This window comes from Dendrobates tinctorius, unplaced genomic scaffold, assembly GCF_039654945.1.
Source record: "Dendrobates tinctorius isolate UK_male_01 unplaced genomic scaffold, ASM3965494v1 ptg000117l, whole genome shotgun sequence".
Classification (NCBI taxonomy): domain Eukaryota; kingdom Metazoa; phylum Chordata; class Amphibia; order Anura; family Dendrobatidae; genus Dendrobates; species Dendrobates tinctorius.
The window spans coordinates 933,666-949,654 of record NW_027361785.1 but is presented as its reverse complement, the minus strand read 5'-3'; the positions used below and the strand labels follow the sequence as shown (position 1 = coordinate 949,654).

General features: G+C 43.0%; 1 protein-coding gene across 1 annotated transcript; it reads left to right on the top strand.

Moving 5' to 3' along the window:
- Positions 1 to 1,926: 1,926 nt before the first annotated feature.
- On the top strand, positions 1,927 to 14,394 carry PDCL3 (phosducin like 3). Its single transcript, XM_073590464.1, has 6 exons — positions 1,927 to 2,110; positions 5,496 to 5,616; positions 6,254 to 6,344; positions 8,609 to 8,752; positions 11,920 to 12,128; positions 13,985 to 14,394. Exons 1-6 carry the CDS (start codon positions 2,105 to 2,107, stop codon positions 14,119 to 14,121), a joined length of 708 nt encoding a protein of 235 aa, XP_073446565.1. The 5' UTR covers positions 1,927 to 2,104; the 3' UTR covers positions 14,122 to 14,394.
- The last annotated feature ends 1,595 nt before the right edge of the window (positions 14,395 to 15,989 follow it).

Here is a 15,989-nt window from a genome sequence, read left to right as displayed (position 1 = left end):
ATTTAATATTAGCTTCATTGGAAAAAACTGTGCTTTTCTTACAAAAATAAGGAAATTTCTAAGTGACCCTAAACTTTTGAACAGTAGTGTAAGTTGGCAAAGTTCACATATCGGCTATTGCAATGGCTGCAATTCCACCTTTCACCAAGGTGCTTTTTCATCTGTGGGAATAGGTGATAGTCCGATGGAGCCAAATCAGGGGAATAGGGTGGGTGCTGAAGCAGTTGGAAACCACAGAAGTGAATTGCAGCAGCCGATGTGTGAACTTTGCCAACTTCTCCATTTCCATATTTCAGCCTTGCGACCCAACTTTAAAATGCTATAACGGAAACAAAAAAAAAATCAAAATAAATCCAGATTGCTCATGAGACCATTCAACTAACTAAATAACATATTGCATTGCAAAACAAGACCATGCAAAAAAGATTTCATGGGTGGGCCTCAAAGTTTTCAGGCGCCCCTCGTAGTAGATGTATCATGTGGATCCCATGAACTGGGAAGGCACCGCTCTCAGCCAAGAGATGGCAGAATTCCATTCATGTGGAGAGGAATTTATACCACCTAGCCACAAAATCAGTAGCGCCTCATTCTTGGGATACATGTGGGTCCCATCTGTGAGATCCGTATATACTGTACCATCCATTATGTAATATCCATGGATACGGCATCATTGCACAAGATAAGAGTACCCCTATAAGGGTAAATTCAGAGGTATTGGAATTAATGTTGACTTCAGATTCTCACCCGTAGGGATGAGTGGACCCGTGGATTCGACCAAACTTTAGTTCAAAGTTCGGGTATAAGAACTCTACTCGGACTTGAATCAGAACCCGAACCCCATAGAAGTTAATGGGGACCCAAACGTTGACGCTGGAAAATGGTTGGAGTAAGGGTTAGGGGGCTGCCCGAGGAGTCTCTCACACTCTGTTCTCTCAGAACCCCAAAACGGACTTCTGGGGAGTTCCGTGTTCGGACTTTAGCACTCTAGGTGTCCAGTACAAACCCTGACCTTTACGATCTGGGTTCGCTCATCTCTACTCTCCAGGGTGTAAGGGGTAACGTTTCTACTTGTGGACAGTTAAGGCCCCGTTACATTTAGCGATGCACCAGTGATCCCGACCACGGTATGACCCGGTCAGGATCGCTGGTGCATCGCTAAATGGTCGCTAGTGAGCTGCCAAATAGGCAGATCTCACTAGCGACGCTGCGATGCTCGGCGGTTGTTACTTACCTGTCAGACGCAGCGATGATGACTGACTTCCGCCCGTGTCCATGGAGTCGCTCGTTGGCGCCAGCAGGAAGCCGGCGACGAGAAATGGACCAGGACGATCTCGCGCGATCAGCGATGGCCAGCGGGGGGGCCGGTCAGAGGTGAGTGTCACATGTAGCGAGATCGCTGCTGCGTCACAAATTCAGTGACGCTTTAGCAATATCGCTATGTGTAAAAGGCCCTTAACGTGTCAAGCCCGGCATGTCAGAGTGAAGACACGCTGCAAAAACGTAGAAAGAAGAGACATGCTGAAGTTTCCAAAAATGCAGTGGTTTTCCGTGTGAAATCTGCTCTCTCAGCCGGCTAGTACGTTGCCCACTATAACGTTAGACTTCACACCGGACAGGAGTTGTAAAAAGGCATACATTGCAAAGTTGCTTGTGTTTTTACTAGCACTTTGCAATTTAACGTATGAGCGTGAGAAAAACCATTAAAAAAGTTAAAGGTAAAAATCCCCTTTAAGGTGTTCGCATTTTCCCTCCAGTGTCTCATGTAATGGAGGACGCCATTCTCTGACAACCCCTGTAATAACCTCCTGACAGTGCGCTCATTGCACACCAGCACTGGGGGTTAGTGGCAGAGCTGGTGCGGGCACGAGGGACATGTTATCCAGCTGCACCCGGCAGCACTGCAGCGCCTCCTCCCTCCACAACGCAGCTGCTCCCGTCACACAGCGCCTCAGACGCCGCACAGCACGTCCATATATGGAGCTCGCTGGAACCGGAAGTCGGGTGCGGTGTGACAGAGAATTGCTTCCCCCTGCCGTGCCCTGTGAATGTGAGAGGTGCTGTCGGTGCGCTTGTATCTGCCGGTAATTCCACGTTTGTCGCTGCCATGCAGGTTAGTGTATGTAAAGGTGATTTGTACGTCTCCTAGAATAGCTGACATTTCCTGGCTGCGCCCATGTCCCCACATTAGGAGCAGTGCTGTGCCTCACACTGGGGATAATGGTTTCCAATAGGAAATTCCCACTTTATTATTACAGCGCATTTGGAGCTGAAAAAGAGTTTTCCCCATTATCAAAAACTGGATATATTCCAGCACCGCACCCCCTCATGGTCCCCGTCGCTCCCCCCGCAGTGATGCCCATCGCTCCCCCCGCAGTGATGCCCATCGCTCCCCCCGCAGTGATGCCCATCGCTCCCCCCGCAGTGATGCCCATCGCTCCCCCGCAGTGATGCCCATCGCTCCCCCTCGCAGTGATGCCCATCGCTCCCCCCGCAGTGATGCCCATCGCTCCCCCCGCAGTGATGCCCATCGCTCCCCCCGCAGTGATGCCCATCGCTCCCCCCGCAGTGATGCCCATCGCTCCCCCCGCAGTGATGCCCATCGCTCCCCCCGCAGTGATGCCCATCGCTCCCCCCGCAGTGATGCCCATCGCTCCCCCCGCAGTGATGCCCATCGCTCCCCCCGCAGTGATGCCCATCGCTCCCCCCGCAGTGATGCCCATCGCTCCCCCCGCAGTGATGCCCATCGCTCCCCCCGCAGTGATGCCCATCGCTCCCCCCGCAGTGATGCCCATCGCTCCCCCCGCAGTGATGCCCATCGCTCCCCCCGCAGTGATGCCCATCGCTCCCCCCGCAGTGATGCCCATCGCTCCCCCCGCAGTGATGCCCATCGCTCCCCCCGCAGTGATGCCCATCGCTCCCCCCGCAGTGATGCCCATCGCCCCCCACTGCACCACAGAAGAGACAACATGTCCGTTGTTTAGTGGCTTCAGCTGTGCTGTTTGTATGGACGAGAAGCAATTGGACGTTATTGCGTCCAGTGCCAACGGGGAATATAAGTAGCCTTAAAGGGGTTCTGCCAAGTTTTTTATCTTATCCTCTAATAGAAAGGGGATAACTTCTTGGTTGCAGGGGGCTCAATGCTGCAACTGCCACGATACTGAGAAGAGCTCCGTGTGAATGGTGCGTTGATCGATCATGAGCACCTCCGCGCCATTATTTCTTTTTGGAAATGCCGAACACTGCACTCTGCTACTTCTAGCCGTCTCACAGAGAATGAATGGAGCTGAGGTGCGCATGACTAGTAACATAGGGGTCTTAAGAGGCCCTGTTCTTAGAATCGGTGGGGGGTCCAAGTAGTCAGACTCCCAGCGATTGGGAAGTTATACCCAATCCTGTGGCTAGGGGATAACATTCAAACTTGGTACAGCTTCTTTAAGGCCCCCATGCACATTGGTTTATGTTGGCTGACAGCCCAATGTTTCTAGGTGCCCTTGACACTTCTCTGACAGACGATCGTGTGGGAGAGAAGGATCCAGTGTGTCTGATTTCCTACAATGTTTTTTTTGACCGCCCCAAGAGTCTGCGCTGGCTCTGGATGTGGTGTCCTGCTCCATCAATTGTATAGCCAATAGTGATGAGCGAGTATACTCGTTGCTTGGGTTTTCCCGGGCATGTTCAGGTGTCCTCCCGAGTATTTTGGCGTGCTCGGAGATTTAATTTTCGTCATCTCAGCTGCATGATTTGCGGCTGCTGGACAGGTTGAATGTGTGGAATGTCTGTTGGTTAGGGAATTCCCACATGTATTCAGTAGGGTGCCAAGGAATTGCATGGTAAAAATTAAGTAGCAAGTTTTTGAAGGTCTTACCTCCTAATTTTGTTCCTTTTTGGTCATAGATATTTTATTATTTTCTTTTTTAAGATTAGTTATCATTTACTGGTTGCTCAATGGCACATCATATTGCAGTTTTAAATGTTCGTTTAGTATTTATCGTCATGCATATCCCGTGTTATGCACGGTATGTAATGCCGTTTACCGATCATATTAATTGATTTTATATTTTGATAGATCAGGCGTTTCTTAATGCAGCAATACCAAATGTGTGTGTATGTGTGTGTGTATATATATATATATATATATATATATATATATATATATATTGTATATAATATATACTTGAGCAAGTGGTAAATCTAAATTTAATGTCAACATATTTTACATGGTGAATTCTTATGCCAAAAGGAACAAATTTGAGGGGTAAGACTTACCAATTTGCAAAGTTCATTTTTCCTTAGCACCCTAGTATTCAGCCTGTCTACAAGTCGCAAATCATACAGCTGAGACGACGAAAACTAAATCTCCGAGCACGCCAAAATACTCAGAGGACACCTGAGCATTCTCGGGAAAACACTAGCAACGAGTATACTCGCTCATCACTAATATCCAAGTCTGTGCGGCACAACTCCTACCACTAAGGGTATGTGCACACGCTGCGGTTTTGCTGCGGTTTTGGCCCTGCAGAACTGCAGCAGTTCCGCAGACATGGTACTTTACCATGTTAGCCTATGGGTTTTCAAAACCGCAGTGCTCACACTGCGTTTTTTTACCTGCGGAAAAGCTGCGTTTTTTTTTCCGCAGCATGTCAATTGTTTCTGCGGATTCTGCTGCGGTTTGCCACCTATTCCATTGTCCAGGTGTCAAACCGCAGGGCAAAACCACAGGCCAAACCGCAGCAAAACCGCAGGACACTTTACACATACTCTAACTCAGTAAACTTCAGGTGATAGAATAATCTGATAAAACATCGTCAGGTTTTGGCTCCAAAAACGCAGCAAAACCTGATACCTGCATTTTTGCTGCCTTTCTCCACTTACTGCTTTTAGTGCGTGAAAAAAACGCTGAAAGAAGTGACATGCTGCATTTTGCCAAAACTCAGTTCTTTGACAAATCATTCAGGAAAAAGAAAGCAAGGTGTGTGCATGAGATTTCTGCCTTTGCTGGAACTGTGAAACGCAGCTGAAAATTTGCACAAAAAAAGCTGCAAAAATGCAACGTGTGCACATAGCCTAATTATGTGTAGCAAAAGAAATCTCTAATGAGTTATCGGAGGCATTACTGATTACACGTTGGTTCCAGTCTGTTTTTTTGCTTTACATGTAGGCTATGTGACTGCTAAAGTGCTACATGGCACATAGTAGGCACTGACCAAGTTTCACAGGGTCACCCCTTCATTTAAATGTATGCTGTAAATGCGTCACCACATCATATCGGTATCTCAGACATTCATTTACTTTCCGGAGTTTTGAGTTTGTGAAATTTGAAACGACTAATGTCATATTCATCTGGGCAGTCCTAACTCCCACTGACTTTATTGGGGAGAGCTGCACACATGCACAGCCACCTTGGTTTGCAGACTCGGTATATATGGAAATTTCATGGCTCTAGATATGTATGTGCATTTGAAAATGTGGATTTTGTTAAAATGCATCTATCTCAGGACCCAAACGAAGATACAGAGTGGAATGATATCTTGCGCAGAAAAGGCATCCTTCCTCCCAAGGAGGTACCAAAGGAGGATGAGGAGGAAGAAGCAGAGATCCTCAAGCAGCAATCAGTTGGTGAGTACCTGATGTGATAATACCAGAGTACTTTTAAAGCCTTGTTCACATCTGCGTTTGTCAAGTTCCGTTATCTTGCAATGAATCTGATGGCAAAGCTGGATATGTCACATAATGGATAGCAATGGCTCCTGTTTTGGAGTCCATTAGGTTTTTTCTATAGTATCCCTCATGTTCCAATTAAAAATTAGTGGTAAGTCTAGTGAAAATGAAGACCAATGCTCCTAGTAGAGCTTCCAATGTAGGTGTAAATTAAACCTAACCTTTTTATTATTTCTACGTATTCTTATCAATATTTTTACAGATCGTGCTAACTTTTCTGGTCAAGCCTTGTTCTCTATTTAATGTATTTAATTTTACAAAGCACATTGACTTTTTTATTTCATTTTTCTTGTTGACAGACTTCTGAAATGCGACTCTACCAAATATTGCATCTTTTATTTTGCGTTTCCTTTGGCGCATCTCATTCCAGTCATTGCCTGGAGTAAATTTCCGGAGGAGTTTTTAATTTGTAGGACTTTTTTGCAACTTTTTGAGCTATACTGTGGTACTGAGACTTTGCTTTATTCACACTGTTTGTTTAGATCCTTTGAGTAATAAATACGTATAACTTTATGTATTTTTTTTTTTTCTTCAGTTAAAACATATGAGGACATGACACTGGAAGAACTCGATGAGAATGAGGATGAATTTAGTGAGGAAGATGAGAGAGCAATAGAACAATACAGGTGAGCCACCTAATTCCTGTTCTTACAAAAAAAACAGAAGATTTGTTCTGCCCCTAATAAATACTAAGTGTTAGGCCGGGATCACACATGCAAGAAACTTGGACGAGTCTCGCATGTTAATACCCGGCGCTGTCGCCGGCACTCAGGAGTGGAGCGTGCGGCTGCATAGAAATATATGGAGCCGCACACTCTGCTCCTGAGTGCCGGTGGTAGTGCAGGGTATTAACATGCAAGACTCGTCCGATTTTCTCGCATGTGTGATCCCAGCCTTAGTGACACTTCCGCTATAGTAATATAAAATCAAGTCACGGCTTTATCCAGTTGCTCCTGTGAGAAATTGTCACCTGCAGTGTTTGGATCACGGAGCTGCTTCACTTCACAAAATCACTTAGGCTATGTGCACACGTTGCGGATTCCGCTGCGGTTTTTTCCGCGCGGAACTGCAGGTAAAGTGACCTGCGGTTTGGTCTATGGTTTTGCCCTGCGGTTTCACACCTCTACTATGTTAAAGGTGTGAAACCGCTGCGGAAGCCGCACAAACAATTGACATGCTGCGGTTTGTAAACCGCAGCAAAACCGCGTGGAAAAAAACCACACCGTGAGCACAGCGGTTTTGAAACCCCATAGGGTTTCATTGTACTGTACCATGTCAGCGGAACTGCTGCGTTTCCACAGGGCCAAAACCGCTGCGGAAACGCAGCAGAATCCGCAACGTGTGCACATAGCCTTAGTCGTAGTCCTTACCCCAGGCTCATAGGTAGAAGCAAGAGGGCGACTAGAATAATATTTTTATGTATGGTAAGTATATAACCTGTTTTCCTAGTCATGGTAAGACTGTATATAATGTTACATCAAAGTGAGGTCTGGGACGTTTTCAGAATATTTCTTCTGTAGCCATAAATCTGTTATGAAAATACGGCTCCAATGAGAGAGGATTTAATCATCCAGGACCCTCTATTTAGCCAGACTAGTGGTCTAGATTTACCTTCATAGGGCCTGGCTCATCCATAACTCAATAATTTCAATAGGAATAAAATAAGGCCAGCTGGTCACTTTCCTGCTTATTACAACTGGTCTCAGCAGTATAAATCTTTTACATTCAGCTTTTTGGGGGACATTTCAGCTATATAGGGGTTGTACAAACAGAACAAATCTGTTTTCTTAATAAGACTGTATCCAGCATGGTAAATGGAGAATCCAGGAGACTGTACATTACACACATTTGTCAGTTCTCACCTGTGCACACTTGCTTGGATACTTCTGGACTAACATGGAGGTGACATAGAACAGTTGAACTCAGTTAATTGTAATTAATCGCTACAATTAGTAAGACTGCAAATCAAGTTCCCACTATGGTTCATTTTAATCGTGTTTGGTTTTTTTGTTTTTTTTTAATTAACTTGCAGATAGTTTCTAACTACATACTTGTGCCTGGCTCTGAGCTCTGCCAGCTCAAAGTGGTCACAGAACTCTCCTGCCGGTGTTTCTGCGTCTTCGAGGTGACGTCCCATTGACAGAGCAGTCCCTTCTCCTCCGCTCTTCTCTGTTGGTGGGACGTGACTACCGGTCATGCTGATTGACAGGTGGTTCAGCCTAACACAGCGGGGAGCCAGCTGTAAATCAGCACAATGTTGGCAATCGTGTACCACAGTGCAATGTACGACAGTGCAGCCCAGAGTAGGAAGATCTACTCTGTTGACATAAGACAGCAGAATTGCCGGCTGTCTGCGACCGCTTTGAGCCAGCATGAGGTGGAACAAGAAAGCAGTTGGCAAAAACTTGCCTGTTAGTTCTTATCCCCATGACAAAAAAAAAATAAATAAAATGGTCCCAGATAACTCCTTTAATTGGAAATGCAGAAATGGCAAGAAATATTGTTGCTGTCTGTAAGCAGCCATTCTAAGGTGTATAGAGGTCGGTAGCATTTTTCACTGAGGATACTGCTATCGCAAAATTGATTTTTGGTTTGGCTTCATTAAAAATCGGCAATAAACTTGCAGTATAATGCTGGTAAATCTTAATTAATCTCATTCACGCTGTTGAGAGGGCAGAAGTCTGAGCAGATTTACGATGATGCTCCTGACTTTCTAAAACTTCATATGCCCTATGTGTTGCAGCTTTCGTACAAATGTCGCTCTTTGCGTTGCAAAGGGATAAACTTATAGCAAAATCCTCACATTTGTGGAAATATCTGGCAAGTCTGAAAGCTGCAGTTATAATTATGTATGTAAAGTGATATTAATAATTTTTGCTCTTTGTCATAGGCAACAAAGGTTGGCTCAGTGGCAAGCAACACAAATAAAGAATAAATTTGGGGAGGTGTTGGAGATCTCTGGACAGGACTATGTACAAGAAGTGACGAACGCTAGTAAGGATGTCTGGGTGATTTTGCACCTTTACAAACAAGGGTAAGTATCACCTGATTTAATTTAGTTCCAACTCATGTGATCACCAATCGTGGTGCTCAAAGGAAGAATTTGTTGTAGCAACACCTTTTCCCGAGCCTGAGACATATGCGATCTCCACTGTCATTGAGATTAGACAATCGGCTGAAGAGCTGTTATTAATCCTCTCCTGCCTTCCTCACCTAACAATCTCCTATATATTTTTTGTAGGGGTTTTTTTTTATTGCTCTGCTTGCTTCTGCGCATATTACCATCAAGTGACTGATGTTGTCATTTTCACTTCCCAACCCTTACTATAGCCATGAACAAAAATAATTCCCTTGTCTACAAAATTCCTAAAACCAAAATGGGTACCTTGTTCTTATTGGGAATTTATAAAGCCCTTATTACTGTGGATAAATAAATTCTAAGGTCTCCAAGTCTACACATTGCACACAATCGGGGATTACTAATGCTCTTTTTTTATACATTATCCTTGAACTAAACCTTGATGGCATAAGATTGTTGTAAGGCTGCAGTTGGTCCATGCCCCTTCAGCTAAGCCTCACTAATGTGTTTTTTGTTTTTTTTTGCTCTTGTTTTAACCCCTTAGCGACAGAGCCAGTTTGCAGCTTAATGACCGGGCCAATTTTTACAATTCTGACCACTGTCCCTTTATGAGGTTATAACTCTGGAATGCTTTAATGGATCCCGCTGATTCTGAGATTGTTTTCTCGTGACATATTGTACTTCATGTTAGTGGTAAAATTTCTTCGATAAGTCTTGTGTTTATTTATGAAAAAAAACGGAAATATGGCGAAAATTTTGCAATTTTAAAACGTTAAATTTTTATGCCCTTAAATCAGAGAGATGTGTCACAAAAATTTCTTAATGAATAACATTTCCCACATGTCTACTTTACATCACCACAATTTTGGAAGCAAAATTTTTTTTTGTTAGGAAGTTATAAGGGTTAAAAGTTGACCAGCAATTTCTCATTTTTACAACAAAATTTACAAAACCATTTTTTTTAGGGACCACATCATATTTAAAGTCATTTTGAGGGGTGTACATGACAGAAAATACCCAAAAGTGGCACCATTCTAAAATCTAGACCCCTCAAGGTGCTCAAAACCACATTCAAGAAGTTTATTAACCCTTTAAGTGCTTCACAGGAACGAAAGCAATGTGGATGGAAAAAATTAACATTTAACTTTTTTTTTGCAAAAAATTTACTTCAGAACCAATTTTTTTCATTTTCACAAGTGTTAAAAGAGAAAATCAACCACAAAATTTGTTGTATAATTTCTCCTGAATACGCCGATACCCCATATGTGGGGGTAAACCACTTTTTCAGCACACGGCAGAGCTCGCAAGGGATGGAGCGCCATTTGACTTTTTCAACGCAGAATTGGCTGGAATTGAGATCGGATGCCATGTTGCGTTCGGAGAGCCCTTAATGTGCCTAAACAGTGGAAACCTCCAACAAGTGACCCCATTTTGGAAACTAGACCCATTAAGGAACTTATCTAGATGTGTGGTGAGCACTTTGAACCTTCAAGTGCTTCACAGAAGTTTATAACGTAGAGCCGTGAAAATAAGAAATCCATTTTTTTCCACAAAAATGATCTTTTCGCCCCCAAATTTTTATTTTTTACAAGGGTAACAGGAGAAATCATACCCCCACAGTTATTGTGCGATTTTGTCCTGAGTACGCTGATACCCCATATGTGGGGGGGGACCACTGTTTGGGCGCATGGGAGAGCTTGGAAGGGAAGGAGTGTCATTTTGGAATGCAGACTTTGATGGAATGGTCTGCGGGTGTCATGTTGCGTTTGTAGAGCCCCTGATGGGCCTAAACAGTGGAAAGCCCCCCACAAGTTACCCCATTTTGGAAATTAGACCCCCTATGGAACTTATCTAGATATGTGGTGAGCACTTTGAACCCCCAAGCGCTTCACAGAAGTTTATAAACGCAGAGCCGTGAAAATAAAAAGTATTTTTTTATTTCCACAAGTGATTTTTTTAGACCCAATTTTTAGACCCCCAAAGTTGGTAAATAGTGGAAACCCCTCAATTCTTGCTCCAACCCTAACCCCAACACACCCCTAACCCTAATTGTAACCCTAGCCCAACCCTAACCCTAGCCCTGACGGAAAACTGAAAAAAAAAATATTTTGTTTATTTCGTTATGTTGGCCTAACTAAGCGGGTGATAAATGGGGGGATTATGTACTATTTTGTTTATTTTGATCACGATGATAGTTTATCATCGTGATCAAAATGAACGAATGGAATCTGCCAGCCGGAGCCTGCAGATTCCCGGCGGGCGCATGTGCCCGCCATTTTCTGCGGATCCAAGATGGCGGCGCCCACCGGAGGACGTCGGCGGGATGCAGGACCACCGGGAGGGGGAAGAGGACCACGGAGAGGTACCGGGGGGGGGGGGGATCGGGGACCCTCTTTCTCTCTCCTCTGATGTGCGATCACATAAGAGGAAAGAGAAATTTAATGCACAATCGCGGCTTTTTTTTTTTTTTTTTTTTTTGCGGTCGCCGTTATAGGGTTAATAACGGCGATCGCAAAAGCGGGGTCGGTAAAAACCGACTGATTCATGTTCTCTGGGGTCTCGGCTACCCCTGGCAGCCGACACCCTGGAGAAAATCCGACACTGGGGGGGCGCGCTATTCGCTTTCTCCACAGCGCCGTGAATTAGCGGCGCTGTGGTTTTAGTACAGTTAAATACCGCCGTTAAAAGGCGTATCGGCGGTTGCTAAGGGGTTAAAGGTGGATCAAGCTTTGCAAAATTTAAAAAAGCTACCACCTACAATAATAATAAATAGGAGCTAAGTATTTGGTTTTATGTGATTGGAGGAGCTTTTGTGACAATCTTAGAAGTCTTGCAGTTGCAATGTATGGAATCTCATATACACTCCCATGCCATAAAAATACATTGCACGTTCTGTCATTGTCGTTAATAATCGTTATCATTTGCATTAACTCCTAGTGGAGTCCTAGCCCAAGAATGCAATATTCCAGCCTGTGAAGTTTTGCCCTGATTATGGAGACACGTTCTCTTGTGCAGAAAGCTGTAAAATGTAGCAGTTCACCACCTGCCGTTTATAATAGTCATGTCTTCTGTGTCTTCGCATTGTTGTATAGTGAACATTCTGCACATTTCTGTTTTTCTAGAATTCCTCTGTGCACGTTAATAAACCAACATTTAGCTGCTCTTGCAAGAAAGTTTAAAGATGTGAAATTTGTGAAATCCATTTCAACCACCTGTATACCAAACTACCCTGACAAGAACCTTCCTACCATCTTTGTTTATCTTGATGGGGACATCCGTGCTCGGTTTATAGGACCACTGCTGTTTGGTGGAATGAATCTAACTCAGGATGGTAAGTAAAGTATCAATGACCATGTCGGCTACTATTTATGAAATAATATAAAGTGGTTTTGTAGGATAAGTGTTAACATATAATAAAGCAACCAAAGAAATTATAAAGTAATTATCACTTATCCTCAGATTCTGTAGTTATGATGTCATGGCCATCATTCCCTTCACTACTGCAGACACTCACGTGAATGATTGGCTGCAGTGGTCATGTGAATGAAGGCTGTGACCACACTGCAGGTACAAGGGAGATTGAATAAGTAGGCAATGGATATTTTATTATTATAAAAACAAGCAACTTAGCGATTCACTTATTATTTAATGTGCTGTTAAGAAGAGTGAAAGGATTTTTAATTTGATGGTGGTACTGATCGATTCTTGGGTCACTGGCAATCTGTGCAGTATCAGCCTTGGCCTATCTTGTAGGCAAGGAGCGCAGCACTCCTCTGAAGCCCCTTGCAGCATTGGTGAGTACACAGTTCTCATCAGTGACGCATCCATGTTACTGGTCCAAACTATCAATCCATAAGAACTGGTACACCAAGGGGAAAGCTGGGTCAAGGGAAGTACAGGTATGAAAATCAGTTATCGAAAACCACCTTTAAAGGGAGCCTGTCATATGAAAAAAGCTATTAACATGTACAGTATATATGGGGTTAGTCTGCAGGTTTAATAACATTGTGAAACAGTGTGGCCACCGTACTGAAAGCCTGACTACCGGGAACTGTATTCCTCCCTGCAGCTTCAGGCTTTCAGTCGTAGGGGCATGGCTTCAGTCTCCGCTCAGGATTCAGTGAGCGGCAAATGTAACCATAGCCTGGCCACTGACTGATAGCTCTACAGTGCATCAGTACCGAGCTTGCTGTTGGTCAGTGTGGCGGGCGCCGCACTCTATGTACTGAGCCGTGACTGAAGTTGCACCATTATGACTGAAAGCCTGAGGCTGCCAGGAGGAATAAAGTTAATTTCCTTCTGGGAGCTATGCTTTCAGTACAGAGACATCACTGCTTCAGAATGCTTTTAACCTGCAGATTAACCCCATATTGCAGGTTAATAGTTAATTTTTTTACATGACAGGTTCCCTTTAAGGCCACTATATTTGAATAGAAAAAGATGTGAATTTGCTTCCAAATGAGATATCTAGGTTGTTTGTTCTGGATGTTTTGTGCCATTGTTTTGGTTAGTGGAAAGATGTCTTATGAATATTTTAGAAGTATCATTTCTCCTTGCGGAGAATGACATGCTAAGCATGTCGAGGTGCGGAGACTTAAAGCCGCAATGCTCCTCTGGGAAATATGCTAATTATGCAAATTGTCTCTTCAGAGAGGATGAAGACTAGAACTCTGGTGCCATCTATTGGAAGTAGCAATCCTAGAAGTCAATGTTGTCCCTTTAACGAGCCTTGTTACATGACTTAGGATAAAAGCCAAGCCAGAATCTCAATTTGCAGAAACAAGGAGAAATGATACTTCTTGGATATCGGTCAGACGCCTCTCACACTTTGCACTGACGAGGGGCAGTACCCTGAAACACAGTGCCTGCAAATTGAGATTCTGGCTTGGCTTTTATCCTAAGTCATGTAACAAGTCATGAATATTTTAGAAATGCACATAGGTGACCTCAGTGTCGCCTAGATTTATTTTTTCGGAGTTCATGATGGATCTGTTTGACAGTCATATCTTGATTTTCTTGTATATACTATGTATTTTATGCCTCGTAACAATGATGGGATAGCACTGCACCCTGTACTATCCTTGTGGAATAAGTGTGAACAGAGCCTGAATGATCTGTACTCGAATGTACCAGTTCAGTATTGTGTCTCTATTATTTTCTCTGACACTGTTGTTTCTTTTGCTACAGAATTAGAATGGAAATTATCTGAATCTGGAGCTATTAAGACAGACCTCGAGGAAAACCCACGGCAACAAATTCAGGATCAGTTCATGTCTTCCATTAGGAGTTCTTTTGTTACAACCAAAGACACTGATTCAGATTAATCAGACTAATTTATATGCTTTTTATTTTACTTTTGTACAGTCATTTTAAAATGTTGCTGCTCTGATTTATTATCAGCAGAGGGATTATATGTGAATTAATAATTCAAGCAAGGTAAAAAAAAAAAAATGTACTTTACACTAGCATCACAAAACGTAAATATCATCATTTTCCTGAAGTCACTGGAGACTATTAACACCTTTACATGGAAAAGTAAAAAGTTTGTTTTACATATCAGTGGTTACCTTTATTTATAAAAAATGTTTTGTCAGCAATCTTCATCTCTTCATTCATCAGTGTTTCAGCTATTTCTCTTATGGGAGGGTCTTTTCCAGTAAAATATGCTGGATGTTCGCTCTGTGTGTATTCAGGGTGCTGCTGTCATCGGCACATCTCCAATACTGTACTTATCTCTTCTGCTTTCTTCGTCTATGGCCGGTTTCATCTGTCCCTCATGAGACTTTAGATACTTTATTTCGTCTTCACTACAAATCTGTGTACAATCTTCTCCCTGTAACTGCTGCTATGTGTGTCCCTGATGGATGGAAGGAGGGGAGCATAGTGTCACATATTTGCTCATCACTTGGCTAGATAAAGTTAAACAAAACCGTTGGCACAACCCTGTAGTATTAGTGGTGCTCAAGTAGGATCCCAATCCGTGACTCGTGATATACAAAAACTCAAGCTCAAAACAAACAAAACAAACAAAAGCTCAAAAAATAACTGGGCATAAATCTAGAAATCCAATAAATGAGGAGGCACAAAAGGCCGTTTCTCGTTGCTTGTAAATAGTTAATGGACGCGGTATCCGCCGCAAGTCAATAGCGCTATTGCCCAGTTATTTTTTGAGCTCACAGTACAGTCTCACGTACACTGATGAAGGTCATAGACCGAAACGTCTATTTGTATGTACTGTACTTTATTAAAATCAATCACTTTTCTGCATCAGAATCCACAAGTGTGTGCCAAGTTTTTGTATATCATTTGGCTAGATAAAGGACTTGGACACTCTCTGCAATGGCCTTTAAAAATGAAAGGAAATGTATTCAATGCTTTAAGCTACTGTTATTGAAAATTCACAAATAGTGAAGCTCGCAATATGCGTGTCATAAGTCACTTTTTTTTTATTTTTGCACCACTAGCCATTTTTCCAAAAAATAAGGGGGTTCTTGTTGGACAGAGTGGGTTCGTCCAGAGAGGGATCGATGCCTCCCACAGCTAAGCAGATATTCTTTCATTTATGGCAAAAAAAATTACATAAATTGTAGTACCAATACAATATGAAGGCTGGTGTTCTGTCAGATGTGATGGGTTGTTCTAATATCTTTTAACTCCTTAACAACCTATATTAACAAAAAAATAAAAGACAGTATGAAGTCAGCTAAGGAGCAGAGAACGGCCTGATTCATACCAGGCAGATTCTGGCTGCGTTACATAGCTGATATCTGCCTGTAAATTCACAACCAGGGCTAGCTCTGATAGCTGAGATTTGGTATTGCAGTAAACCGAAGAAATAAAAAGTTTATACCCCACACCCCTTTTAAAATTACAGGTATTTGTCATGTAAAGATAATCATAGATGCCACCACTTAATCAGAATAAAAGTAACTTCAGATAAAGTTTAGACGTTTATAGTAGGATCTTCTTGACAGTCTTAGTTGCATTTTACAGCAAAAACTATGTTCCGTAAACCGCTTACAACACAACAAAGGGATCTTGTTAAAAGTTATCAGTCACGAGAAAGTTACAAAATTTCAAAGGCATTACATATACCATGGAACAATTTGAAGATGGACATCAAGAAGTGGCTTAAAACTTGTCACAAGAGTGACATTACAAAGAAATGGGCACACCTCAAATAAATTAAAAT